At 41.0% G+C, this 27,143-nt stretch overlaps 1 protein-coding gene across 13 annotated transcripts in view; it reads right to left on the bottom strand.

Moving 5' to 3' along the window:
* Positions 1-27,143, bottom strand: part of SORBS2 (sorbin and SH3 domain containing 2) — a 102,002-nt gene that overhangs the window by 20,307 nt on the left and 54,552 nt on the right. For 8 of the 13 annotated variants that reach the window (XM_047092125.1, XM_047092126.1, XM_047092127.1 and 5 more), the window contains 7 exons: positions 25,374-25,558; positions 21,407-22,990; positions 18,073-18,161; positions 16,429-16,475; positions 10,842-10,956; positions 10,628-10,756; positions 8,503-8,706 (listed from right to left, as the gene is read on the bottom strand). In XM_047092125.1, coding sequence (XP_046948081.1) covers positions 8,503-8,706; positions 10,628-10,756; positions 10,842-10,956; positions 16,429-16,475; positions 18,073-18,161; positions 21,407-22,990; positions 25,374-25,558 — 2,353 coding nt within the window. The remainder of the gene's footprint in view (positions 1-8,502; positions 8,707-10,627; positions 10,757-10,841; positions 10,957-16,428; positions 16,476-18,072; positions 18,162-21,406; positions 22,991-25,373; positions 25,559-27,143) is intronic. The other 5 variants (XM_047092129.1, XM_047092131.1, XM_047092130.1 and 2 more) reach the window with 1 other exon arrangement.

Below are 27,143 nucleotides of genomic sequence, written 5' to 3'. Positions count from 1 at the left end.
GTCATCAATAACGTGTTGGTGAATTTTGCATTTATGGAAGATTTTGGATTGGATATGACAGGCTTACATTGTCTCAGAAGATACTTCACAGGAGTAAAATTGCATTAAATTTTACTAAAAGAATAAAAGTGCATTAAATGGTTGATAGGGATTGATAAATTGTAATGATTCATGCATACTATGCTATACCTACTAAAACATTATTAAAATTTTATTTTATCTTTGCTTTTAGTGCAGGGTTACTTTCTTGGTAACGAGCATAACGTGTAACATTCTTGAAATGGAAGAAATAGGAAGGCTTCTTAGAGGACTCAAGCCTCCACAGTTTATCAGTATCAGACGTGGGGTTAAACTATAATAATGGCCTGAGATTTGCAGCTGTTTCAATTTGCATTTATATTTACAATAAGCACCAACGAATTCATCAACTTACATCTTTCCAATGAATAGAAAAAGACATTTATAAGGTTTTCAAAAACTCAGTGGGGGATTGAAAGTTATCATTTGCTCTTGAGTATGAGATAAAATAGAGAAAAAAACCACTTCATTTTTCCGGAGTTAGTTACTTGATGTAGTTATGAAAAGTATTCTTTGGAAACATTGTTATTGTAAATATGTCCATTCTCTCATACCATTCTGCAAACAACTGACACCTAACGTGTGTATCAGTTGAGCTTGGTTCTTGAAGAATGAACTTGCATAAATCTTGGTTTTGTCCTTGATAGTATAGTGGCAGTGAGTGATCTTTATCTCTCTAAATTCTAAAAATCCAAACTGATTCTAAAGTTATTTAGCCATTTATTGACTAAGTTTAAGGGCTAAAGAACAAGTAGGGAAAGACAGGGAATAAATACTTTGGCCTTAAAAAGAGAACCACAGAAGAAATGGGGGTGGGGGGGAGGGGCAAATTCTTGGTCTTAGATAATATCTAAAGTAGTATTATTTTTAAGATTTCCTAATTATTTCATGCCGGCCAAAATGAAATCTCAAAGGGCGAAGAGCAACTAGTCTTTAAAGCATTCCACTGTTTCAAAAATTCCTTTCACACATAAGATGAATTCACATTCACATTGGACTGTTTTGTTGGATGGGGTTAGTGATGGGAGTTGGGAGTATCGTGCAGATGGCATTTCTCGGGTGTTGGTGCTTCCTGGTAAAGAAACTCGACTCTACCAGAGCCTTCAAGTTTTCCCTTAACTGCAGAGGCTCTCATTCACAAACATTGGATGTGAGGATGGGTTATTATTTGAAGTCTATCACCTTTTGTCTAAAGGAAGAGATTTCAGGATCATGCTGATTGTAGAAGCCAAGCTTTTCTGGGATGGAGTCATTTCATGCCGTGGTTGCCACTAAATGCCTTTCCAGGGCCAGTCATTAATTTTGTTGAAAGTCTCTTTTACTGGTGTCCTTATGGGGAGTTGAAAATTAGGAGAACTGCTGGCCCGCAAGGCTCTGAGTTGGGTGCTTTGTTAACTGTTAACCAAGGGAAGTATCATTCCTGCATCCTCATTAATTTCCTTCAGTTTTGTGGAAGAATAGAGCTCAAGACAGTACTGAAGATCATCCTGCCCTCGGGTTCTGCTGAACCTGCTGATGGGTGAGAAACGTGGGAGGCAGTGAGCCCACTGAGAAGTGACAGGAGATGACAGGCACCAAGCTGATGTCTTTGAATGGGATGGTTCTCCAAAAAAATACCTAATGATTGCTTTTTATTTTTCTATGTAAAATTGAGTCTGGGTATGCAAGCGTGTCTTTTAAATTTTTGGGATAGAGGCCATGCCAATGATGTTAAAAGTTAGCAACCAATATTTACACGACTTCTTAGAACTTGTAAGATGGCACAAATCTAAATACATCTAATTAATAAAATTCATTTAAAGGCATGCAATAAACCACACTCGGGATGCAGTTACCTTTAATTTTGGTGAATTTATCTCCTGTTGATAAGGGTATTTAGGGAGAAGGGGAGGTGTGTAGGGCTGGGTAGTCTGAGAAAGTGTAGAGGCCAAGTCAGAGACAGAGGCCCAGGGAGAACGGAAAGGAAGGGAGGGAAGGACACAGCTGGGAAAAGGTGTAGACGTTCGATCTCCCGGAGAAAATGAAGGCGGCTTAAAGATTGAGGAAAGACAAGATGTGATTACGCTTGTGCCCAGAATGAGGTTATGTGGTCTTTAGAGAATATCCCCCAAAGTTGAATAATGTTCAAGTTACCAAATGCCCTGGGAAGCGACATTTATGACAAATTCTTGCTTTAAATTCTTGCTTAACTTTTTCTTTCGAATCTGACTCAAAATCCCCAGTGAGTGTGATCATTTTTCTGATGTGGGCGGCTGGACAGAAGAACCCCCCATAGTCTACAATTTTAGAATATATTTACAGGATGGCTGCTTCTAAACATGAAGGGAAAACTACAAACCTGCAATGACTCTTTGTTACTTGCTTGTAAAGTAGATTACGATCTCTAGCTGGTTAGTTACAAAGCCGGGGAACTGATGTGTGCCAGCAGCTATTTGAATAACTGACTTAGAAACATGCTTGACTTTCTGTAATGAATGATCTCTTTTGCTAGGTAGTGTATTTGTTTTTTATACAAATACAGGCATGGCTGGGTTCTTTGTGCAGATGACCTTTTCTCTCCTGGTTGAGGAACTAGCCAAGCCTCGGGGTTTTGTGGATGTCCAGGGGTCTCATGGGCACTGATCATTATTTAAGCCCAAGAACGTCCTATAGTACAGGCCACGTGCCTCTATATTTGTTATTGGCAAGATCTTAATAGAAAACTATGGGATTTTAAAAATTATTTTTGTTTTCTAAGATTTTAAAATAGACGATCCATGGGGGAAAGTGATTGCAGAGTAGCATGATATTAAACATTTTGTTTCCTAATTTCAGTATTTGCCAGTAATCATATTTTCTTTCTAAATCATAGGTTACGTATGTGAGAAATGAAGTTTTGTTTTTGTCTTAAGACAAAAATTTACAAACTAAAGATTTAGGGTATGTCCCCTCTTTACTAATTAAAATCATTGCTCAAGATTCTTTGTAAGATGAAAATGCATTAGAAGTCTTAAGTGGTCTCCAACCTGAAGAAATTATTTCTTCTGAGAGTTAAAAGGGTACCGGCGTGCCTTTTGGTTCTGTCTCTCTCCCTTTTTACAAACTGCCATTGGAACTGGACTCATCTCTCTGTGTATCAGTTTTCTAATTTCTCAAGTGGGGCTAATAATATAACCCATCTCATTGACGAAGAGTTCTTAGAACACTGTCTGATAGTCAGTAAGAGTTCAACTATGTAGCTATCATTATTAATAACAAAAAGTCAGGAAGACTATCAATTATAGACTGTTTGAAATATGAATTTCTAGTCACAATCAAGTAATGGAATGACATCAGACATTTACATCATCTTACTAAAATGTGGTGAGTTTCCATATGCCCCTCCACCCCCAACTTACGTAGTGCTTGTGTTTCTTAAGAGGAAGCCTTTTAGGGCAATGCCAAAATTGATGTTTAGTAATGTGATTAACTGTACTAGCTAAATATAGTTAAGACGGGTTAGTTCTTTGGTAATTAGGCAAGGTTAAAATACCTCAGTACTGGTTTTCACTGCACTGCTGTCTTCCTTAGGGATCCTAGGGTCTGTGGGGGTGGCTACTGGATATTTTAAACAGTCAGGTTGCCTCTCTTCTTCCTCCTCTTGGATGTGCAGGCTTGGTGTCACCTCTGTGCTGTCGCGGGCACACCACAAGGCATCCGGTTCTCGACACTCTGGCCCTCTTCGGATGCCTGACAGAAACCCCTCATAGATATCCTCATCTTCCTCTCCGATGGCGGGGAGACTTTTGGGCAAGGGAGCCACCTTAGTGTGTGCAGAGGCCACAAACTTGTCACCTAGGACTTCGGGTACTTTCTCGGGGCCTCCAAAGCCCTTTCGTACTTTTGTCAAACCTGCACATTTGTTCTGAGTTGTCTTTCTGGGATCTTGAAGGGGTGTTGCCTCAGAAGGCCGGACTGCAGCTGAGGTCACCCCTGAGCGGGGGAAAGGCAGCAGAGAAGAAGGGGATTGGGCAGGTGCAGATGCTGGAGGCAAGGGGAGGAGATCTGAGGCCTCCTCCTTAATCTCGAGGATCTCCTCTAGGACATTTGGTTTGGCTTGGTCGGCTGGTGAGGTTAAAGCACCAAGCTTCTCCAATTCATCCAAGAAATTGTCCAGAGAGTGAGGCGGTGTTGGGGTCAAAGGATTTGCCGGTGGGCACTCGGCTGTCCGACGCAGCCGCCCCTGGGCTGTTCTATCTGAGCCCGGTGAAGCTTTGTGCGTGGGAGGAGGGGCTGGTTCACTGAAAGCCAACTTAGAAACGAGCAGGGATCATAGGGTTAAAATGTAAACCAAGAAAATCGTACATCAAAACACAGAGACAGAGAAATGCAGGGAAGTGGTGGTAATAAATAGAAACATATTTTACGCTGTGGTCTCGACTTGTGGATATTTTTGCGGAATTTAAATAAAATCCTTCGCATGTTAACTGGAAGGTTATCCGAACAATGAAACTCTCCTAGTATTTGGAAGGGGTCTCAGGTGTCAAATGATAAGGTAAAGCTGTAGTAGCGATAAGAAGGTCAGACAGTGAATCCCTAAGTGATTTTATCTAGCGGATTAGCTCTTTTAAACTAGGCTTCACATATGACTCTGAAATAATGTTCCTGTAAAATGAAAACCAGTAACGAAACCTTTTCTTATGCCCTGAATTTGTTTACTGTTCTTTCTGCCTGTAAGAGTGCCAAATCTTTTGGGGCGCCTGGGTGGCGCAGTCGGTTAAGCGTCCGACTTCAGCCAGGTCACGATCTCGCGGTCTGTGAGTTCGAGCCCCGTGAGTTCGAGCCCCGCGTCAGGCTCTGGGCTGATGGCTCAGAGCCTGGAGCCTGTTTCCGATTCTGTGTCTCCCTCTCTCTCTGCCCCTCCCCCGTTCATGCTCTGTCTCTCTCTGTCCCAAAAATAAATAAACGTTGAAAAAAAAAAAAATTTAAAGAGTGCCAAATCTTTTGAACTTCCATGATTTTTTCACTTATGTTTTGCAACGTAATTATAGCGTATGGCATAAAATATTTTTACATCATTATACATGGATACATTTCCCAGTGAATCAATTCTGAAAAATATTTTCCAAGAACAGAAACCCCCGATCAGAATGAAACTAAAGATAACTACTACTTCAAGGTTTAAAAAACCCAAAGTAAATGTTTACATAGAAAGGGAACATATGATTTTAACGGGAGTAAACTTCTGCTAGGACTCCCATTCTTTTATGTAAACCTGTGGAGTATAATTTATGAAACTTAATCTCCTGAAGTAAAAATATACCTCAGTGGATCTTACTATTATCAGTATATTTTGGATGTATTGAACAAAACAGAATGGTAATGGAAATTCCTTAAAAGTAGTTCTGGAAGGGCTGCCTAGAAACATTCTAAGACATTCTATTGCTGAACTGGAAAGAATGCTACATGCTATACGTAGGAAGGCCTTGACAGTCTGGTGGATGGCATTTTACTGTCATTCTCTCCAGGGAGATGGTTTGGGTCTGGAAGATTTTGGAGATGCATTTTCTCGTTGGTTGTTTAGGATGAGACCTCACTCATGCACTCGGCGCTCTTGGTCCTAAGGCCACTTAACTTTTGACTTCTGTGTCCTTTAACAGGAATGGGGCATTAATAGAATTTATTTAGCTATTTTTTTTTTTAAAGGAAATACGATGTCCTGTCACCTTGGGGTGGGGGTATATAAGCCAAAGAGTCACAAAACTCACGTGAGCATCCTAACAGAAGATTCAGGTGGTCTTTAGTCCGCCTAGCACCTGATGTAAAGTGATACTACACATGTGGTCTGTTACAAGATAGATAGCCACCCCTAGCAGGTCCTGTCTATGTTCAGTTTTTAGTAAGACAGAAATTACCTAAGTCTCATTTCATAGTCTAGAGAAGTTCTCTTATTGGCCAGCATTCTATCTTATGCTCTTTGTTATGCAACAGAATAACAGATTTTGAAACTCTGTGAAACGCATAAGAATTCTAGATGATTACTTTTCACTTTCATTTTCTCTCATGGTCAGGAATACTATGTAGACAAGGAAGAAAGATCTTTCAATCCCACTGTTGTCATGACTACCACTGTCACTATTACTGCCACTATTCCAGTGCTGTTACCACGACGGTTGCCAGTATACATGTTAACAGGTTCCAAGTGCTCAGCTTTACAATGGACTTGCTTCTACAAAAAGCCAAATTATGTATCTGAGATACCTACATAACATAAATATACCTATAATACAAAAATCACATAATTACCTTTCCTCCCTAAAGCATTCGAATTGGATTCAACTACACTAAAAGCAGAAATATCAGAAATGGTATCAACTTCCATTTGGATCTCCCCTAAAATAAAGATAGTATGTCAGGAAATGTGATTTGAATGTGTCAGAGTGATGCATGAGTCAATGAGTTCTTTCCTCTATTTGCAAATACCAGTTAGAAAATAGGATACATAACATTTTGTGTATTTTGGACGTCATGGCTTAGAAGTATATCATAGTTCTTTTTCTGAAAATGATCCAGTTCAACACTAGTGAGAAGTTTCCCTTATTAAGTCAATGATATCATAGATTACCAGATGGGTCGAAATCATTAAGCATTTTTTTTTCAAATTATGGACATAAGCTTTTCAACATATTTTCTTCCCAGCAGTGAGAATAAAACACTAATTAGTTTTTAGTGAAATTTCTCTATAAAACGTAAAATCTGGTATTCTAAGAGAAAGTTTAGTAAACTGAAAATACATTTAAATCATATCCACAACAAGGATTAAAACACTGTGATCTACAGTATTGCATTGCCAGTATTAATTAAGACATTATGGAAGAATTTCTTAAATATTAAATAAGGCTTTCTAGATAAATGCCTAGTCTTTCTTATAATATTTTGTTTGAAGGTACAGTTGCCTTGAAATTCATCTGGTAGTTTTTTAAGATGACTGAATGGTAAATAAGACAAACATATGGTTGAAGGTTCTGATAATTGTCTTTTTATCAGTAGGAACTATTGAAGGAAGGATGTTGCTCTCTAACGCTAAGCTCTGGTAGTGAAGTCAACCTACTAAAGAAGATTCTGGAAAACTTTATTATCAACCAGACACAATCTGATTACCCTTCTGTTAGCCAGTGTTGCCAAACTGTTCTATTATTCAGTGATAAGGGATTTACGGCAATTACCCTGCAACGGAAACCCAGTCTTCAAAGAGTAGAATAAATAAAATGCCCTTTTAAAAGAAAATGCTTCTCTTCGGATAGTAGATTCTTAGCTCATTTACATATGTAAAATCCTTGTAGACTCATTTTCAAGGAGGAGTTTAGGTCACTGGGGATGCTCTCTTGCTTTGGGACATGAAATGATTTCATGTCTGTGATGTTGATGTTATCTTGCTAGGGCCAAATGGTTTAGTTTTCCATGTCCCAGCCTTGGTCTCAGTTAAAATTTTCAGTAAGTTATGGGAAACAAAATGTTTAAAATGTTGGGAAGTACTTATGATATTTTGGAAATAATTCCTTGGTAATTTAAAGTTTTACACTTGAAAGTCAATGAAAAGGAGACAGAAATCCCTAAATACCATCCATGAGAAGAACACAACATATTATATATAATTCAATAGAAAATTAAGAACAACTTCACACTGTGAGTAAAGAGAGTAGAATAGCCTTTTCTTTTTCTTTCTTTTTTTGGAATAGCCTTTTCTAATCAACCAGTTCAGGAAGCAAAGTCCCTTTTAAACTACATGTTGAGAAAGGTAATTATCTTTAGCTACTGGCTCTAGTGAGACAGTGGAAATCATCCTAAACCTAATAAAATAAACTTGAGGACTCCTAAGAAAGAATGACATTTTCATTCAAACTAATAAACAAACTGACTTACAGACCTTAATTAAAAATTTTTACTTTCTCTCTGTACCAAAATACCCCAAGACTTTCATAGAATTTTGTCAACTCAATTACCATGTGTTGTTGAAATAAACCATTTTGGGATCTATCTAACTACCTATCAATACATTCTATACTTATATATACTACTTACACCTGGATAGAATCCATGTAAAACATGCATATCTAAAAATAAAATCAAGCTGCAGAAAAAAATTGAGTTTCAAAAAGCAGCTATAATTGCATACATACATACAGACCTATATCATATAGGATTTTCTGATGCTAATGTTTTCTCTTTCAGTATTTTACTTTGAAAACAAAATTATCAAAATCAAGCATGAAACCTTTGTGCTAGCACCCCTCAGAAAGATTCAATTATATTGACTTGACATGGCACGCACACTCAGAAACATAACATGTACATTTTGTCGCTTTGCAATAGGTATGATGTTTTAGTCTATGCCTAACATCCCATGTCGATGATCTTGCATCAAGCTCCCAAACATGACACTAATATGCTAGGATGTCTTCTTACCTTATTTGAACTTAAGCTGTGGATTCTATCACTAGAATAGCTGTGGGGTATTGGAGGGTCAGGGTAGTCCTCAGCACCTTTGGTTGTATTCTTCTTGACAACTTCTACATAGGAAACAGGGAAGATGCCTTGTCTGCTGGTTCCTGGAATTTTACCTTCATACCAGTTTTGATCAACTCTTTTAAGAAGAATAACTCTATCTCCCTGCAATGAATATTAGGAAAATGCATTATAAATACAGATGTGGTAACATAAAAACTGTCAATTGTCAATGGTTTCTAATAAGCAATAGCTTTCCATCTGGGCAAGTTTGATACCTCCAGTTGTTATGATTGTTATTTGTTGTTTGTTTTTGTCAGGGGAATGAAAATGAAGGCTCTGAGCTCGTTCCCAAATTACAGATTATCAACATGTACGATATGTAATCATTCATCAATGACATTAGAATCTCCCCTAAGGATGCTTGGTTTGTGTGAATGGGCTTACACATGTTCACACCGGTACCATGTGAAATGACTTGTATCAGTTACTTTAAAAAGCAGAATAGTTTAACAGGGAAAACCTCAATGACAGTAGCGTTATCCTATCATTGACAGGATTCGGGGAAGTGACCTTCTGCAGGAAGAGCTTCAAAACAGTGCAACTCAGCTCGCTGTGATTGTGTATCTGAAATGGATTACGGAAGTCAAGCTCCGGAAGGGAGGAAGTTGAATGGCATACCGTTTTGCTTTCTTGATCTACGTGTGGTAAGCAGGAGCAAAGAGTAAGGCTGGCAGGACGGGGCAAAGGACGTACCCTAGATAATCCACAGCTGTGCCCAGGGCCGACACACCATCGTGTAACACCACTGATTGGTTGTGGCCTCTGCACAGAACATAACTGAGGAGAAGTAAATCTCCCTAATGTTAAAATTGCACTGATTTTCTGGGCAGCACACTGCTGTTGCCAGGCTGTTGCTGGAGCTATAAATTGCATTGGCAGAAGCTGCTCTTTACAGTATGCAACATCAGCCGGGATGGTTCATGGAATGTTGTGTTGCCGCTGGGAGGGTAGAGGAGGAGAATGGGTTGATGATGCAGAACCAGGGCCGAGAAGGGAGAATGGGATGAGGTTCTGCCGGTACAAGAACCATGTCGTTTCCCTTCCTTGCCCCTGGCTAAGGGATTCGCCAGTAGGCGAAGAAGTTCCAGAACCACCCTGCCTGTGACTCTCTAGCCTGTGCTCTGTGCAGACACGTGGTCACCTCAAACAAACGAATGTGATGGTTTAGCAAACCATGAAGATAGTTCGTTTGATCTTTCTGCGCAGAAACAAATTAAAAAGAGTTATTTCTGGGGGCACCTGGGTGGCTCAGTCAGTTAAACATCCAGTGATTGCTTTCGGCTCAGGTCATGATCTCACGGTTCCTGAGTTCAAGCCCCACATAGGGCTCTGTCAACACGGAGCCTGCTTGGGATTCTCTCTCCCTCACTCTCTACCCCTTCCCCCCATGCCCTCTCTTTCTCTCTCTCTCTCTCAAAATAAATAACTAAACATTAAAAAATGAGAAAAAGAGTTCTTCCTGATATTATTAAGATACTAGAATTGGATCGGTTGCTAGTGAAATTTGGGTCAGTCATGAGGCCTAGAGAAGGCTGATCAGGGGAAGACCCCTGCACAAAAATGTCTCCTCAAAAAGGCTCTGTAGGGAGAAGTACCTTCATTACGTTAGGACCGTTCCTGGATTCCAAGATAAAAGTAAATGTTGAAACACCCATTTTTTTTTTAATTTGAATAATAAGGCAGCAGGACAAACAATATTTTGAAGTGTATGAAAGTGCTTTTCCTTTTGATGTTTCCACGTGTAGAGCTCCTGGCTGTTAAGCCTGAGGCGCCCCTTGGAGGAGACGTGGAACCTGCCATGCTGCGCCTGGAGGGAAAGTCTCTCTGAGAAGCTGTGCACCCCCCAGGGGACCTCTTCTGGAAGGACACGGAGCGGTAGGTAACAGCGCCTCAGGGTGGCCTCATAGAGTCCTTTGTAGCACATGGGGGAAACACAAAAACGTCCAAGGAAATCGATAACCTATTTTAGTTTTGGAAATACACAGCCTTTCAAAAGCACTGTTGACGACAACGGCCAGGGTACCTTTCTCAGCGACAGCTCCACGTTTGTGTCAGCATTGAAATTATATTTGGCTACAGCTTCTCCGATTTCTCCAGGCTGGGCTGGGGGAGGCGGTCTTGCAGGCTGTGCCTTCTCAGGAGGCGTGAGTTTCTATGAGGGAAAAAAAGTTATCTGTTCTTGATCTGTGGCGACTTTGGAAACAGCAGCCATGGGAGAGGGAAGGGGTAGGACTTACCTCCACGTAGGAGATGGGAAAAATGCCCACTCTCCCGTGGTGCTCTCCCTCATACCAATTTTGATCAATTTTCCTGAGGATGTAGACAGTATCTCCTTTCTTAAATGACAGCTCCCTGGAAGAGACACGTTTCAGGGTTGGGTTTCCCCCTCCCCGCCCCTGATGTGTAGCCACTACTCTTAAGATCAACACTCTCACTTGATCTGTATTTGGCTGAGAAACGTACTTTCAGTATGGAATAATCTGTCAAGCCCAGTTACATCAGGATCTTCGTTGCAAACCCTTAGAATTCACTTATAACTTTAAAAGTGATTTCAAAAACCGAACAAATAGAAACCTCGTGTTTGATACAAGGCACAGGCAAACTGATATGAAATTGAAAGGCAAGGATGGACTATTGCTGTGTAATCATTAGTTTACTGTGGAGGAGCTGTTAGGCTTGGCGTAATGATAGATTCGCTCTGCACTGATCTTGTTAGTTCTGAAGCTAGTGAGATAGTCAGAACCTTAACTTCTCTTTCTTTCTGGCCCCTTTGGATGTGCTAAAGCTTACAATAAGGAGAATAAGTAGCTTTAGCACCGAAGTGCCATCATCAGAAAAATTTTTATTTACAGGTCTTGGAAGCTGGTTGTCGGGCATATATTTAACTGGCATATCTTGATAAGGAATCTATTTTGTGTAAAGAAAAAGATTTTAGGGGCGCCTGGGTGGCTCAGTCGGTTAAGCGTCCTACTTCAGCTCAGGTCACGATCTCGCAGTCCGTGGGTTTGAGCCCCGCGTCAAGCTCTGGGCTGATGGCTCAGAGCCTGGAGCCTGTTTCCGATTCTGTGTCTCCCTCTCTCTCTGACCCTCCCCCGTTCATGCTCTGTCTCTCTCTGTCTCAAAAATAAATAAACTTAAAAAAAAAATTTAAAAAAAAAAGAAAAAGATTTTATTCTTCAATGGAGCGCAGACATAAACATGTTTTAAGTGTAAAGACATGCACGGGTTGCTTGCCGCCTTCTTTATAGCTTTTGTTTTTAAAAAGTAAAAGTATTTCCAGGACACCATCTATGCTTTTCCATTTTGGTTATTTCTTTTTTTTTTTTTTTTTTAATTTTTTTTCCAACGTTTTTATTTATTTTTGGGACAGAGAGAGACAGAGCATGAACGGGGGAGGGGCAGAGAGAGAGGGAGACACAGAATCGGAAACAGGCTCCAGGCTCCGAGCCATCAGCCCAGAGCCTGACGCGGGGCTCGAACTCACGGACCGCGAGATCGTGACCTGGCTGAAGTCGGACGCCCAACCGACTGCGCCACCCAGGCGCCCCCATTTTGGTTATTTCTAAGAAGAAACCTATATGCCTGCTTATTTCCTAAGTAGGTAGATGTGGGTATGTAGTTTTAAGCTATAAAAACATTACTTATTTTAGATAATTCATGCCTACCTTCTCATCCTCACTGCATCTGTTTTTGACGGCTTCATTATCTAGGTAACTGTCTGCTGTTTTGCCCTCGTAATTACGTTTTTTTTTTTTTTTTTAATTTTTTTTCAACGTTTATTTATTTTTGGGACAGAGAGAGACAGAGCATGAACGGGGGAGGGGCAGAGAGAGAGGGAGACACAGAATGGGAAACAGGCTCCAGGCTCTGAGCCATCAGCCCAGAGCCTGACGCGGGGCTCGAACTCACGGACCGCGAGATCGTGACCTGGCTGAAGTCGGACGCTTAACCGACTACGCCACCCAGGCGCCCCCGTAATTATGTTTTGTCGGAGGACACTCATTTCACATCCTTTCCCAAGAGCCCTATTTTCCTACTCATCTGCCTCCCCATTCTGGAATCTTCTGCAATGTTTAGTTCAGAATCTTGAGTTGGATCGTTTATATGTGCAGAATGGATCATGAAGAGAGCTGGATATCAGATGTAGCGTATTTCTCATTGATTAAAAGAATTAATTGAAAAACTGTTACATATTAGGGGCGCCTGGGTGGCTCAGTCAGTTAAGCGTCCGGCTCTTGATTTCAGTTCAGGTCATGATCCCAGGGTCGTGGGATCCAGCTCCGAGTTGGGCTCCATTCTGAGCACAGAGCCTGTTTAAGATTCTCTCCTCTCTCTCTGCACTGCCCACCCCGAACCCCCTCCCACTTGTGTGCACTCTCTCTCTCAAATAAAAAAAATAAAAAACTGTTGCTAATTAAAGAATTATTGCACAGTTCGAAGTGTTAAAATCTTCACATTGAAAGTGTGTTAAATTTTTAGTAATCCTAAAGACAGGAGTCTCAAGGAGTCTTACATTCAAATACAGCACTCCCTTCTTTTGTGCAAATGCCTGATGTAGAAAACAAAAAACAAAATATTTAATGTTTGCAATCCAATAGCTTTCTGAGTACCAGGTGTGTTTTGTTTCTGGAAATGAGACTAGGAAGCTTAGCTTTTTTTAAAAAACAAGTCAATTAGAGAAAACTTTTTCTTTCAAATATGAAAAGAAATCTTTTCTATTTTTAAAGGCTTGTATTTAAACGTTTTAAGCCTTCTACATAAAGGACAGAAATCTCACTTAACAGTTTTCAAAACTGTGTCCCTCTCATCTCAGACCCAGAATTTCTGAGTCCCATAATAGTAAGCTTGCTTTCTCCCTCCCAAACCCTTTTAGAATGGTGGCCGCTGACAACCTCTGGAAATGACGTTTTATGTCTTTTTCCTATTTAACAATTGAGACATTATGTCTGGTGAATTACTGAGCTGTATCGTTAGCTATGTTATTAAAAAATTAAACTTTCTGGGGCACCTGGGTGGCGCAGTCGGTTAAGCGTCCGACTTCAGCCAGGTCACGATCTCACAGTCCATGAGTTCGAGCCCCGCGTCGGGCTCTGGGCTAATGGCTCAGAGCCTGGAGCCTGTTTCCGATTCTGTGTCTCCCTCTCTCTCTGCCCCTCCCCCGTTCATGCTCTGTCTCTCTCTGTCCCAAAAATAAATAAACGTTGAAAAAAAAAATTAAAAAAAAAATTAAACTTTCTGCATCAGGTAAAGACAGGTAGCTTTTAAGACAGATGTTTATTTAAAGCAGATATGTCTGTCTCTTGTTTATAAGATGTTAGGCACAAAAAAGCACCCACATCTAGCTATTAATTAAAAGCACGTAAAAACGTGGCTGGGCCTTTGTTAACAGTCAGTGCTTCTGGGTGTGTGAGCCTTTTAAAGCTGTGTGAGTCGTCCAGAACCTCGATTTTTGTGTCAAATAGGTTAACTACACTGGGGAGTGCTCTTTACATCTCCTGAAAACAGAACGAGAGGAATATGATTGAACGGCAGTCAGATAAATGTATTTATGGTATGTGGGAAACATTTTTTGTTTTTGTTTTTTTACTAACATTGTGGGATGACTTCCATGGGTGATTACTGAATCGACTTCCCTGAAGCCTTACACAATTACATCCTGTTGGCTTAGGAAGATTTGGTGAAAGGTGGGGGGGGGGGTGCAGATAACCCTGCAGGAGGGCTGTGCCATTTGCAAGCCTGGAACCCTTGCTGACTCGGAGCTTTCACCAGGAGGACATGGCCTTGGAGGATGGCATCAGGCTTGGCAACTGGAGCAAACAAAATCCAGCCACACAGTCAACACCCCAACACTCGCCTCTGCACTACACCTCACCTTTCTCTCACGGCTTGTTTTTTATTGAACCTTCTCAAAAAGCGGTGGGCCCTGGGTGGATACCTTGCCCGTGTCACATGCCCTGTCATTCCTCAGGGGTTCATACATTTAAAAAAGCTTTTGATGGCTTGTCACAAAGAAGAAATGACATTTACATGTTCTGTACCGTTCGCTTATAAAATCGGCATGCATCAGACACATTGTCGCACCACATCCACAGAGCAGTAATAAGGGCGAGAAGGGGGTAGACACGAAGCAGGTGTTACTTATCTCATCAAAAAAAGAAAAAAAGATGTAAGCTTTCATCAGGATTTTTTTAAATACCCGATTTAAGCCACGTTTGACATCTTAAATTCTGTTTTTTAATTTTTAAAAATGTTTGTTTGTTTAGTTATTTTGAGACAGACAGAGAGAGAGAGAGAGAGAGAGAGGGGGGCACAGAGCCTGATGCAGGGCTCGAACTCACGACTGTGGCATCATGACCTGAATCGAAACCAAGAGTCAGATGCTTAACTGACTAAGCCACCCAGGTGCCCCAACATCTTAATTTCTAAATAGCATTTTCCTATTTAGTTCATTCTCCATCTCAGCAGCATTACGAAAATCTGAGTGATTTTATCTTTTTACATGTCTCATGTCAGAGACAGTTTCTAGAACTATTAATATAATATGCATTTTAATGAATAAAGTATTTTGTTATTATGTATTATATATATTATATATGTTCCGTCTAAACAACAAAGGATAATTTAATGCCAATGTACAATGATTTCAATATCTTCAATTCTAATGGAGACCAAAGTTTCTTAAATAAGGTCTGTACACATGGGCCATGACACTTCTGGGAGACTGCCTCCCTCCCTAGCCTTTCTTAACCACATGCCCATCTGATGAACAAGTTCCTAAGGACAAAGGTTAAAAAAAATACTGCAACAAAGGAGTACGAAAACACTAACATCAAAAGAGTGCAGGAGGAAGGGTACCTGGGTGGCTCAGTCCGTTAAGTGTACAAATCTTGATTTCAGCTCAGGTCATGATCTCCTGTGGGGTCCAGCCCTACTTTGGGCTCTGCACTGAGTGTGGGGACTGCTTGGGATTTTCTCTCTCTCTCTCTCTCTCTGTCTCTCTCTCTTTCTCTTCTCTCCCCCCCCCCAACCTCTTTCTCAAAAAATAAAGAAAGAAAAAGAAAAAGAAAAAAGAAAAAAAGGACCACGGGAGACAATTTTGCTCAGGATCTCCAAGTTTTGAGTGTTAAGACATGGAGATATTACTCGAAGAATCTTTGTACACAGTTCTACCCTTCAATCCCACAAACTATCCTGGATATAGTTGGATAAATAAGCGTTATCAAATTCTCCCAGTGAGTGTTAATTATTCTCCAACACTGTATTTTTATGTTATTCTTGACACAAAACTTCTAGAAAACAAGATTCTTTTTAAAAAAATTTTTTTTAACGTTTATTTATTTCTGAGACAGAGAGAGACAGAGCATGAGTGGGGGAGGGGCAGAGAGAGAGGGGGACACAGAATCTGAAGCAGGCTCCAGGCTCTGAGCTGTCAGCACAGAGCCCGACGTGGGGCTCGAACTCACAGACTGCGAGATCACGACCTGAGCCGAAGCCGGATGCTTAACCGACTGAGCCACCCAGGCGCCCGGAAAACAAGATTCTTAATTCCGTTTTATTTGCCCTATCCTTTTGAACTCATGGTGCAGTAGCATGTTCAGTGTCACTTAAAACCCAATGTTTCTCAAGAAAACTACAAATGAAAATAGAATTAGCCCTATCCCAATTAATTGTGAAGGAACCATTAGTTACAGCTGATTGCTGAATTCGCTGAATTGGGACTTAGACCATATTGTAATACACCCCATTAGAATATTTACCTCTTAAAGTATTACCAAAGTATTTAAAGCCAACCTAAGTCACATAATGAATATTTATCTTACTTACTTAGACGTCTGAGCTTTAAAATCGTAAACAGCTTTTGCAGGCAATTTCTGAAAGGGAAAGTAAACAGTTAGAGCTAACTTAAAATTTGGATTTTTTTTTTTACAAGAAAGCAATTTCATGTGAATTAAAAAGAAATGAAAGCACAAGGAGTGAGTAAACATATATAATGTAAACCCTCTATGCAATTCATAAGTCAACCAATTAGTTCTTCACTTAGGTATTTAAGCTATAACAGGAGTGTAATAGATGGCTGGCTCACCGTAATTACTGAATATCATATTTCCTCTTAGAAACTAAGGTAGATGGGGGCACCTGGGTGGCTCAGTCGGTTAAGCAGCCGACTTCAGCTCAGGTCATGATCTCACAGTTTGTGAGTTTGAGCCCCCCATTGGGCTCTGTGCTGACAGCTCGGAACCTGGAGCCTGCTTTGGATTCTGTGACTCCGTCTCTCTCTTCCCCTACCTGGCTTGTGCTCTGTCTCTGTCTCTGTCTCTCTCTCTCTCAAAAATAAGTAAACATTAAAAAAATTTAAAATAAGAAACTAAGGTAGATGAACACTGCAGTACAATTCCAGAGGGATCTATCCCAGGTATAATTCTGGCTTTTCCTGGGTCAGTTGCCCTGTGTCTTATGTGTTAACACAACTCCTTTGGAATCGTAATAAAAAGACTGGAAAAAGTCACGAAGGAAGCCATTATCCCTTTTACTAACACTTACTAACATAGTAGCAAAGAAATATTAGCCCAATTCTCATTGGGAAGCGAGTGTGTGGCCCAAAGTATAGGCTTGGTCATCTTGCATTCCCTGGAGGGTTCAGGAATTCTTTATTGACACGGTAACTCGGCCGTTCATCTTCTAGTCGTGATAAGATGTGACACACACTCACCTTCAATCACCCTGCACGCCCTAGCTAGCCGATTCAGCTCTGCCTTTTCTACTTCTCAGTTATCTCCTCACCCCACTCTCTTTCCTTGGGATTCCATGAACGTTAGGCAACCTGGGACATTCCTGACTTCTTTGGGGGTCCCACGGGTACTGGGCTGCAGGAGACACCTGTAGGGATTCTCCTGGAGCGGCTGCCAGTCCCAGGCCAGCTTCAGTTGCCGTCAAACCTTCACGGCTCCAAGATGGCGTGAACCTGAGCTCCAGCCCTGGCTCGGGACCATGCACAAAGCTAGCTGGTACCTGGTTCCTAGGAGCAGTGATTTTCCAAGTGATTTTCCAGCAAAAGCAGGCCAGCAAAAATTAGGTCGAATTTGTATTGATTTGCGACACAGATGACCTAGAGCTCCCCTCTACATCAGGGGCGAAATTTGTACTGGGAAATCTCCTTCCTCCATGGGGCAGCCCAGCTCAACACTCTCGCAGAGCACGGTTGTTAATTCGCGGGTGTCAGGTCAAGACTCGGCGGGGCCTGGCTGCCGGAACCGGACCGCGGTTGGGGGACATCTACAGCTAGGGTCGGGGTGCGTGCTGCCTTCAGTCCTTTGCTCAACCTCCAGGGAAGGTGTTTCTAGTTTCTCTCTCGTCATTTTTATGTTCTTGATCTGGGCTCTTTACTGGTTTTGGAAAAAACTCTGGCTGGCAAGTGCTTTATCAAGTACGTTGCAGAAAAAAAGACTCCAGTGCTATTGAACAAACTACCTCTTTTTCTGGAGTTCCTCTTCTTTCCCTCGGTGCACTTCTCCCCAGGTCAGTCATAGTGGATGAGTAACTTCTAGGGGACTCATGGTCTGTGGGAAAGGACAGGGTCAGAGTGAGTGTTCACATAATTAAAAGCCGACGTTTTTTAGCCATGGTCCCTGGTGGCAACTGTTTTCTCCTTCGGATTCAGAGACATAGCACAATGGAAGACATGGGTATAAGATTCATAGGTAAACGATAAAGTTGTGATGGAAGACACAAAACCAGAGCATCGCAAAAGGGAAAAATATCCGAGGTTGCAGAAGTGTTCTAATCCCAAATGTAACTGTTACGTTGCTGATGTAATTATGCTGCAGCACCTGGTATAGACAATTCATACTCGTGGGGTGATGGCGGGGGGGGATTTCTCACCTCAGAGATTTAATACTTTCTATTCCTTTTGCCTCCAATTTGTAATTATTTTTCAGGGCAGGGGGAGCCTGGGTGGCTCAGTCGGGTGAGCGTCCAACTCTTGATCTCAGCTCAGGTCATGATCTCATGGTTTGTGAGTTTGAGACCCAAGTTGGGCTCTGGACTGACAGCATGGAGACTGTTTGGGATTCTCTCTCTCTCTCTCTCTCTCTCTCTCTCTCTCTCTGCCTCTTCACCACTCATGCGTACACACACTCTCTCTCTTACTGAAAATCGATAAACTTATAATGACGTTTATAGGGCCTATAGAAGATGGAGAATTTGAACATAGCAACAATTAACAAAAACTAAGACATCTCATGGAACAATTTAAGAATGTAGTAATGAAAAAGAAAAATAAAGCATGATGGTGGCAGAACTATGGTCGTGTCCATTCCCCATGCCCCATCCCTACACACTCTGTCCCCCTATTCCCCCACCCCGTTGGTACACAGTTGTTGAGTTTTAAGATGTCATCCTAAGGCTTAAAAGGCCTTTATCTTTTGCCTTCCCTTTTGTTCAACTGCCTTATCAGAAAGTATATATTTATGCCAAGAAGCAAAGGGATAAAAATTCTCTAAACAGGAAGTATCCTATTGATTGCTATGCTGCTTATGAAATACTGAATTGTTTTTGTTCATCTGAAAGCACAGTATAAATAATTACATTCCCAAATTATGATTATAAGTATCTCTTAATGGTTTCTTATACTTTACACATTTGTATGTGGAAATGTAGCTAGAGTCTAAGAATATCTCAGTAGTCTCTGTTATAGAATTTTACCAGTATAACTGGGTCAAAATTAGTAAATTCTTTCTCTTATCCCTTTAACAGATTTAGTTATATTGATTAGCAAGAAGCATTAAAAATAAATCCAGTTACAAAGGAATTAACAATGCTAATTCATAAAAAGAAAACATTACTTAAAGATCGTGACTACTTTGACTATAAGACAGAATTGTCTATTTAACAGCAGGTGGACACCTGTTACATGACATACAAGGACAAATGTCTAACTGTCGGTTGTGAATTCCAAAGTCTTTAGATTTAGTGAGGTAACATGGCCACAAATATCTCAGGTTAAACTTACTCAGTTATTTTCAAGCATGAGAGAGATTCTGTGCCATATATTTTACTGTTTTAAATGGAAATACTTTTATGAAAGTTTTCATACTGATCATTAAGTTGTGAATCACTTTTACTAATCCATGGCATATAAACTATTTTTCAATTGGGCTAAACAAAATTGGAAAGTGGGTATGTTATCAAAAGACAAATACCCTTCAAATGCCTTTCAAAGCCCTCTCAGATCAAGTTTCAGTAAGGTACTCTATCCGTACATAAAATTTAGAGGTGATTATTATCATTGATACACTTACTTGAATAGCTGGAATTATCCAATATTGAAAAACTGGAAAAGGTAGCGGACTTATTATAAACTTAAATTGTGACGTCTCAATCAGTGAAAATTTCAAATTGTAGGCACTGTTTTAAAAAATTCTAATTTGTTGTTTTGGAAGCGTGTTGTATGGTATAAATGAAAGCAAAGACAAATACTAATAAAGCAAATTTGTGCAGTGGCCGCTAACAATTGAGTCACCTCTATAGTACATTAATATGAAATTTGCGTTTTCTTTGTTTTTTTAACCTATAGAGATTATATTCTATACTACAAATATTGAATTACTAGGAGTTTGCATCTCTTTTCTCTTACCTACTCCCTAGCTGACTTTGCTCAAATCTCTTGTCTCCCCTGGGTCTCACTGCTTATAATGATACCTGTCACCTAGGTTGGTGCCCGTGCTAATTAGATAGTGTGTGTAGAGCGCTTTGCAATGCCCAGTGCATAGCAGACTGTTGACAATCCAAATTCCAGCAGGGAATGTTCTTTCCAGCTTCTGAAAACTTACATAGTGAACAGATGTCTGTTAAGAATTAAAAAGAGAGAGAGAGAGAGAGAGAGAGAGAGAGAATTGTATACAACTTGTATAAAAAAATATCAGAACCCCTAACAAACCTCAAAAAAAGTCCTCTGCCTTTGAACTGTTATTTGTCCGCATATTGCCACTCCAAGGTGATAATCCATCTATGAAAATGGAGTTGAGGGTCACTTTTAACCTAAATGGCCTAATTCAAATGTCAATATAAGATTGTTTCAGCGGAAACAGAAAATAAGGTAATGGAAAGGAAAAGAAAATGAATACACTGAATGATGGAAATGAGACTTCTGTCTATACAGCTTAAAGATGTATTCACAAAAATTTTATCCCATGTGCCCTTTAAAGGTTGTTCAACAAATCCTATTCTCTTTTCATTGTCCATCAATTACTACATTGACTAGGTCAGTTTTTCTTCCTGGGTGTTTGGATGTAGTATCTCGATGTTGAATGTAAGGAAATTATTTATTGAGTGAGTGACTATAAAGTTAATATAATAACCAAGTAAAAGCTGTTTGTTAGATTATTGGTTTTGATTCATTTTACGACAAAACAAGAGTCATCAGTCTCTTAAGGATACTGATACTCAATCATGGTTTCCTTGATGGGATCCTTTTAAATTGATAACATAAGTTTAACTGGTTGTCTCGACGTATGTTGTTTCAACCCTAACATTAAGCTACAAGATGGTTTTCCCTTTCGATGTTGAATGAATAAATTTTTGTGAATTGGTGATCACTTTAAGCCACACGTCAAGCCCGATTATCACATGGGCAAATGAGACTATTCAGGAAGACATGTTTGCACAACAAGCATTTGCTTCAAAAACACATAACGATGCCGAGTGGTCTCACGGCTTAGGAATGATGAGATGTAGGAATGGAAAATGAAAGAGCTGGATGGCGGGTGCCTGAACCACAGGGACAGAGAAAGAAAAGCTCATCCACCTTGGAGACTCCGTGCACTCTCATGGTCTTGGTGGTGGTAGCTGTTGGTGGTGGTGTCCACGTCTGGGAAAGAGGCACTGTGAGGCATTCTCCCACAATCGTTCTGGTACAATGGACAATGAATAGCACCATCTTGAGGCAGTGGGTGGAAGGGCTGGTGCACGGGGCTCCTTTTTAGAGCTTTAAGTGATGAGTTCCTCTCCGGAATATCTGGCAACAGTTCACTGATAAGACGGTGCAATATACTGTTGTCTGGCAAGCTTCCCCTTCTCTTTTCAGCTTTAATTTGGTCACAGATGTCTTTAAGGGCAGAGTCCAGAGCCTCAAACACAGACGCTTTACATTTTGCCTTTTCAGCCTGTTTTTTGGGAGTCGAGTTCTTTTTCCTCCGGAAAGGCACGGGACTGACTAGAAACGCAAGTTTAGAAAGGCCGGGGTCCGTTTCCTGTCTTCTGGGCTCCTCGGCATTTTCGTGTTTAGCTCGTTCATGTTTCAGCATTGTGGTAAATCGGGTGTAGGAGGCAGGGCATCTGCCTTTGCAGGAGCTGATGAGGTGCCGGTGGTGGTGGTGGTGATGGTGGTGGTGATGGTGGCTGGATCCATAAAAGCTCTCAGAGGACGTGAAAGAAAAGTGATCAAAGTCACTCTCGCTGCAAAAGGACGACCCTTCCACGTGGATGTAATCACTGTGGTCAGACACAACTCCTTCTTGGTCACTGTCGGAAAACTCCAAATGAGTTCTCGGTTGCTCGTCACTGGTGACTTCGATGTGAATCGGCACCAGGGTTTTGGGCTCGTAGCTGCGTTGTACGTGAGAAGGGTGTCTACTCTGGCTTTCTTCCTCCAGCAGAGACTCGATGGAAAACCGCCTTTTGGGACATAAACCGTTTTGTTGGGATTCTAGGGTTATAGGAGAGAACATATCATCTCCTAAATTTGGCATGGATTTTGACTTTTGAATCAACTTCTCAAATTCCGAAATGCGAGTGGGGACCATGTCCCTGGGCACCTCCTCAGTGGAGGACTGACTCCAGCCATGGAGTAGGCCCTTGTGTTGCTGTTCGTTTTCATACTGCAGGATTCTCGACTTTACCGAGCAAATCACCTCTGAGTTCATCAAATCCTTGCGATTGATGCGGTGCATCTTCTTGTACATTTTTAGGAACCCTGGGGCGTCATGGGCTGACCTGTGTCGGAGCCTCGATCGGCCGTTACCACGGCCCTCCTGGATGTAGGGGGAAGCCCAGGCCCCAGGGCAGCTCTCCTTGGACTCCTCTTCACATAGCAGAGAGCCCATACTTTCTGACTTGGCTTTTGGGTCAGGGAAGCTGTCACAGTCACCATTTAGCAGGTCATCACAACTACGGGATTTGATTTTGGGGGAGACTGTCTCTTCAGTGCTGCTCCAGACCTCTGCATTTTGTCGGGCCATTTGCCAGCCGTTCTTGAACGTGATGGCCCTCTGTGAGTCACGAGGGACATCCAAATGCTGTCTCTTGTAAGAGTTACAGTAATCTAACTCATTGGAGGGGTTGCCGTTGAGCCCTGAGTAACTGTAAAGGGATGGATACATATCATCCCCACCTTTTAATCCAGGCCAGCGTGGTGGAAGAGAGACATGTGGAGAAGTTAAAAGGTTCACAAAGAGGAAGCATGTCAGTTAGCATCAGATAGCATAGCAGAGGGAAAGCAGTTGGCATGGTTTAGTCTAGACACGGATTGTTACACATGTAGCTTCAACTTTAGAGGAAGAAAATCCTAATTCTAAGGCAGGGTAATACTTTTTCAATGAATGTAGCTTCGCAGATATTAGAGTTAACAAAACCACATATAAAAAGTAGTTAGTGTAGTTTCGATACCTATTTGTATCGTGTTCATACATCTTTCTGCAAACGAGGTTTGCCCAAACCACAAAAGTACCTCGGAAGCTAATAGCCTGACCCGGTGTAATTTAAAGGTTTACCAATTAAGGCCAAAAGTGGTAGAGGTTTAATCAACTGAATAGGGTCAGGATTTGAGTCTCGTTTGATTTATAATGGTAGAGAGGTAAAGAGTAATTTATAAATTTGCACTTAGTTACTACTTCCGTAACTGTATTAAGTAACTTTTCGTGGGCGTTAGATAGAAAAAGCAACAAGACAAAGCATTTTCCAAACTTGTAAAATCAAGATGCTTTGAAATACTGCTGTTAATATTTCTCCAAGACACACAGTACAACCTCTTTAAACATACAAATTTACCTCATTCATTCCTCATTCATTGCCTCATTCTATGAGGCAGATTCTCTTAAGAATAAGTGGATATAGTATAAAATTCTCATCAGAGGTTAATGCATCTTAGTTTTTTCCAAGGAGGTTGTTTTTTTTAAAAAAAATAATTTGCAATTTGATAAGAGCTAAAACTGACCTCAATTTAGAATATGTTTAGAAATATTATTTTCTTTTGCTCTGCTGTGTTAACTCATAAACGAGAGGCCAAATTAACATCCAATGGGACATTTTCATCTTAGAAGGAAACCTGATGAAGGAAAATCTCTCTCTTGATAGTTCCTGTCTTACAACCTTATCCAAACTTTGCAAAAGTAGATAAGCACATCAAGCAGATATGTAATGTTTGGGAAAGGAAGTTGAGTCAACACTCCCTAGGGTAAAAACAAATATATAAATTAATCAGAATCCTTTTAATTTTGGGGTGCTATCCGAGCATAACGAATCGATGGTATTTCATGACCTATTTACTATCTTAAAATATTCATTTGCATAAATGAGTGGAATCTGATAAATGTATGTCTGTTAATTGGATGAAAGGTATCGTAAAAGGGGCTCACTCATTCTGTTAATTGGATGAAAGGTATCGTAAAAGGGGCCAGGGAGTAGGCCCACTTTTACTAGGCCATGGAAGACGGCCAGTGACTCCCACCTATCCGGAGTCCAGGCATCCAAACCAGCCTGTCTTTTGCACACAAACCAGCTACCACTTAGCTTTGATTGCCACATGGCCACGCTTTTCGTGCTTACGTTTGATACGTGTGGCCGAATCTGTGCTATTTAGGGGAAACTTCTGTTAGAGTGCAAGTTCTTTACACATTTCAAATTCCTTTTGTGTTCTGTTTCAATGCCAGGAGACTGGGGAAGATTTCAGGGCCCCAAATTAGGTATGGCCTTAGGTACCTGTAGATGCTGGTTTAATCCTCAGTCTCCGTCTTGGGAATATTCCTGTTACCACAGCAATAATGCACTAACCAGTCTTCCAGAGACCTGAAGGAGACTTGCCCTCTCTCAACACAGCTCACTGAACTTCCAGAGAGGAGAGAGGCCATATGGAGAAATGGCTTGGTGAATCTAAATTTTCCAAGTATGGCTTGAAACCAGTTGGTTCTTATTAGTGGACTGTTCTGAATCAAACACCATGTTACACGCGTAACATGGATATTCTACTATCTATGTGAATGTTGGCCAAAGTATAGAACAGATGACGAAAGAATAAACTTCCGTAAGTCAGACAAAATTTTATCTCGAATTAAATAATTAAAAAAATCAAAGTACGTTTTAGGCAACAATGTTCTTTGTTGCTACTTCTAATTCCTACTCTATAGATGTGATTAACTTTGCTAGTTGTAGTAACTTTAGACCATTTTTTTAAAATACGCAAATATTTATAAATGTAATCTTTTAATGGCCTGACAATAAATTAGGTACTGAATTTGTTCAAAAAAACCACAAATGATACATTTGGAGGAAAAAAGCATTGAATATGCTAGATGATAGAGTCCTTTAAGCCACTCACATAGCTCACCAACCTGACCTAGTCTGTGTAAAAAGAAAGCTATTGTTATGAAACTGGATTGTATTCAAGACACTGTATTTAAACTCTATCTCTGCACGGTTAATCTTGCCCAGCTGTCACAGGTAGCCTAGGTTAAAACTAAGTTAGTAAATTGCTTACCCATCAATCTATAATTGCTCACCTTTTGCTCTTGACGGGGAAGAAGGGGAGGAACTTATGAAGGACTGGGTCAGGGTGGCGCTTGACCCTGGGAGGTCCGCTCGGCCTGGGCTGGTCCTGCGTGCACCGTGATCCAGGCCCCTCGGCTGCCCCACCGCAGGCTCGCTCTTCCTCCTTTTCCTGAAGTCACTGGCCATGCTCGTGGCACTAAAAGAAGAGATCAGCTTCAGTCAGGCTGCTGTTAGAGGAGGCTAGTATGTCAACCAGAAAGACTGATGGAATGTGCTAGTGACAGTGGTACAACTCTTACCTCTGTTCCCCCGAACTGCAGTTTTCAGAATTCATTCCTTGCTATTAAACGCTATTTCTTTATCCTCTCTTTAAAAATATTCATAGACTGTACTTTATTATTTTTTATTAATTTTTTTAATGTTTATTATTTATTTTTGAGAGGCAGAGTGCAAGCGGGGGAGGGGCAGAGAGAGACGGGGGAGCGGGGGGGGAGAGACACAGAATCCGAGGCAGGCTCCAGGCTCTGAGCCATCTGTGCAGAGCCCCATGCGGGGCTCGAACCCACAGACCTCGAGATCATGACCTGAGCCAAGTTGGACGCTTAACCGACTGAGCCACCCAGGTGCCCCTGAGACTGTTTTTTTTTTTTTTTTAAGAGAAGTTTTAGGTTTATAGAAAAATTGATTGGGCAGTACAGAGAGTACCCATACATTCCCTTTTCTGGTGCGTGCTGTTCCTCCCGTTACTGACATTTCTATCACTGTGATATATTTGTTACAGTAGATGAGCCATCTTGATTCATTATTATTAAATGTAATGAAAGTCCATGGTTTACATTAAGGCTGTTTTCTGCACAATATCCTGACTTTAAGATTTCTTCAGGCCTTTTTTGGGGCGTGAATAGCTCCAATAGAATAGCTCATTATATTCATTGTTAAATAACTTCCCATTATATGGATGCACCAGTTCGTTTATCCATTCACCTACTGAAGGGCATCTTGGTTGCTTTCAAGTTTTAGTAGTCTGAATGAAGCTGCTATAAACATCCATGCGCAGTTTTTTTGTGCAGACATAAGTTCATGATCACATTTTAAAGTACAAATCCTCCTATTGGTGTTGTACGTTGTGACTGACAATTCAGTGGTAGGATTTGTGTCATGTATCTTTTCTCTGTAAAGAGGAGTTCCAACAACATGACTATATCCGGGGAAGCGTGCCGACATGAAAGAAAGGACTGGAAAAAAGGAAGTCACCTGATGAGACAAATTCCTCTTACCCCAAGGTTTCCCTACGGCTTTTCCTACCAATCTTAGCTTGAAAACACTTACGCTGAAATTCTAACATTTTCCCAGTGAAGTAATGAATGAATCACGATCTGGCCAGCAATCAAACCGTTTAAGGGGACTTTCATCCGGTTGTATGAAATGCTGTAAACTGTCTATAATGGCAGGACATTTTTATCACGGTCTCGGTCTGAATATAGGATCACTCAGGACAAACGCTAGTGAACAAGGATACACATCACGCGGCACGCTGTCTGTCCGACCATTACCTAAAATTACATCAGCAACAGCAGTAACAGCAACACCAGCTCCCACGAGGCAGCAATACACTATTGCTTTGCTGCCGTTACTGTCTGCACAGCCCACACGCAAACCTGCGAGGTGTGCACGTTACCACTATTGCGTAAATGAGTTGATGCAACACACACGTTGCAAGCATAGAGTTGGAGCTGGACCTCAGAATTTGTCTTTGTTCTTCTGAAGAGGATAGCCGTCTT

This window comes from Lynx rufus, unplaced genomic scaffold (genome assembly GCF_022079265.1).
Source record: "Lynx rufus isolate CCGP_SWC_20201006 ecotype Redwood Valley unplaced genomic scaffold, mLynRuf1.p SCAF_3, whole genome shotgun sequence".
NCBI lineage: Eukaryota > Metazoa > Chordata > Mammalia > Carnivora > Felidae > Lynx > Lynx rufus.
This window is presented reverse-complemented; position numbering and strand designations above follow the sequence as displayed.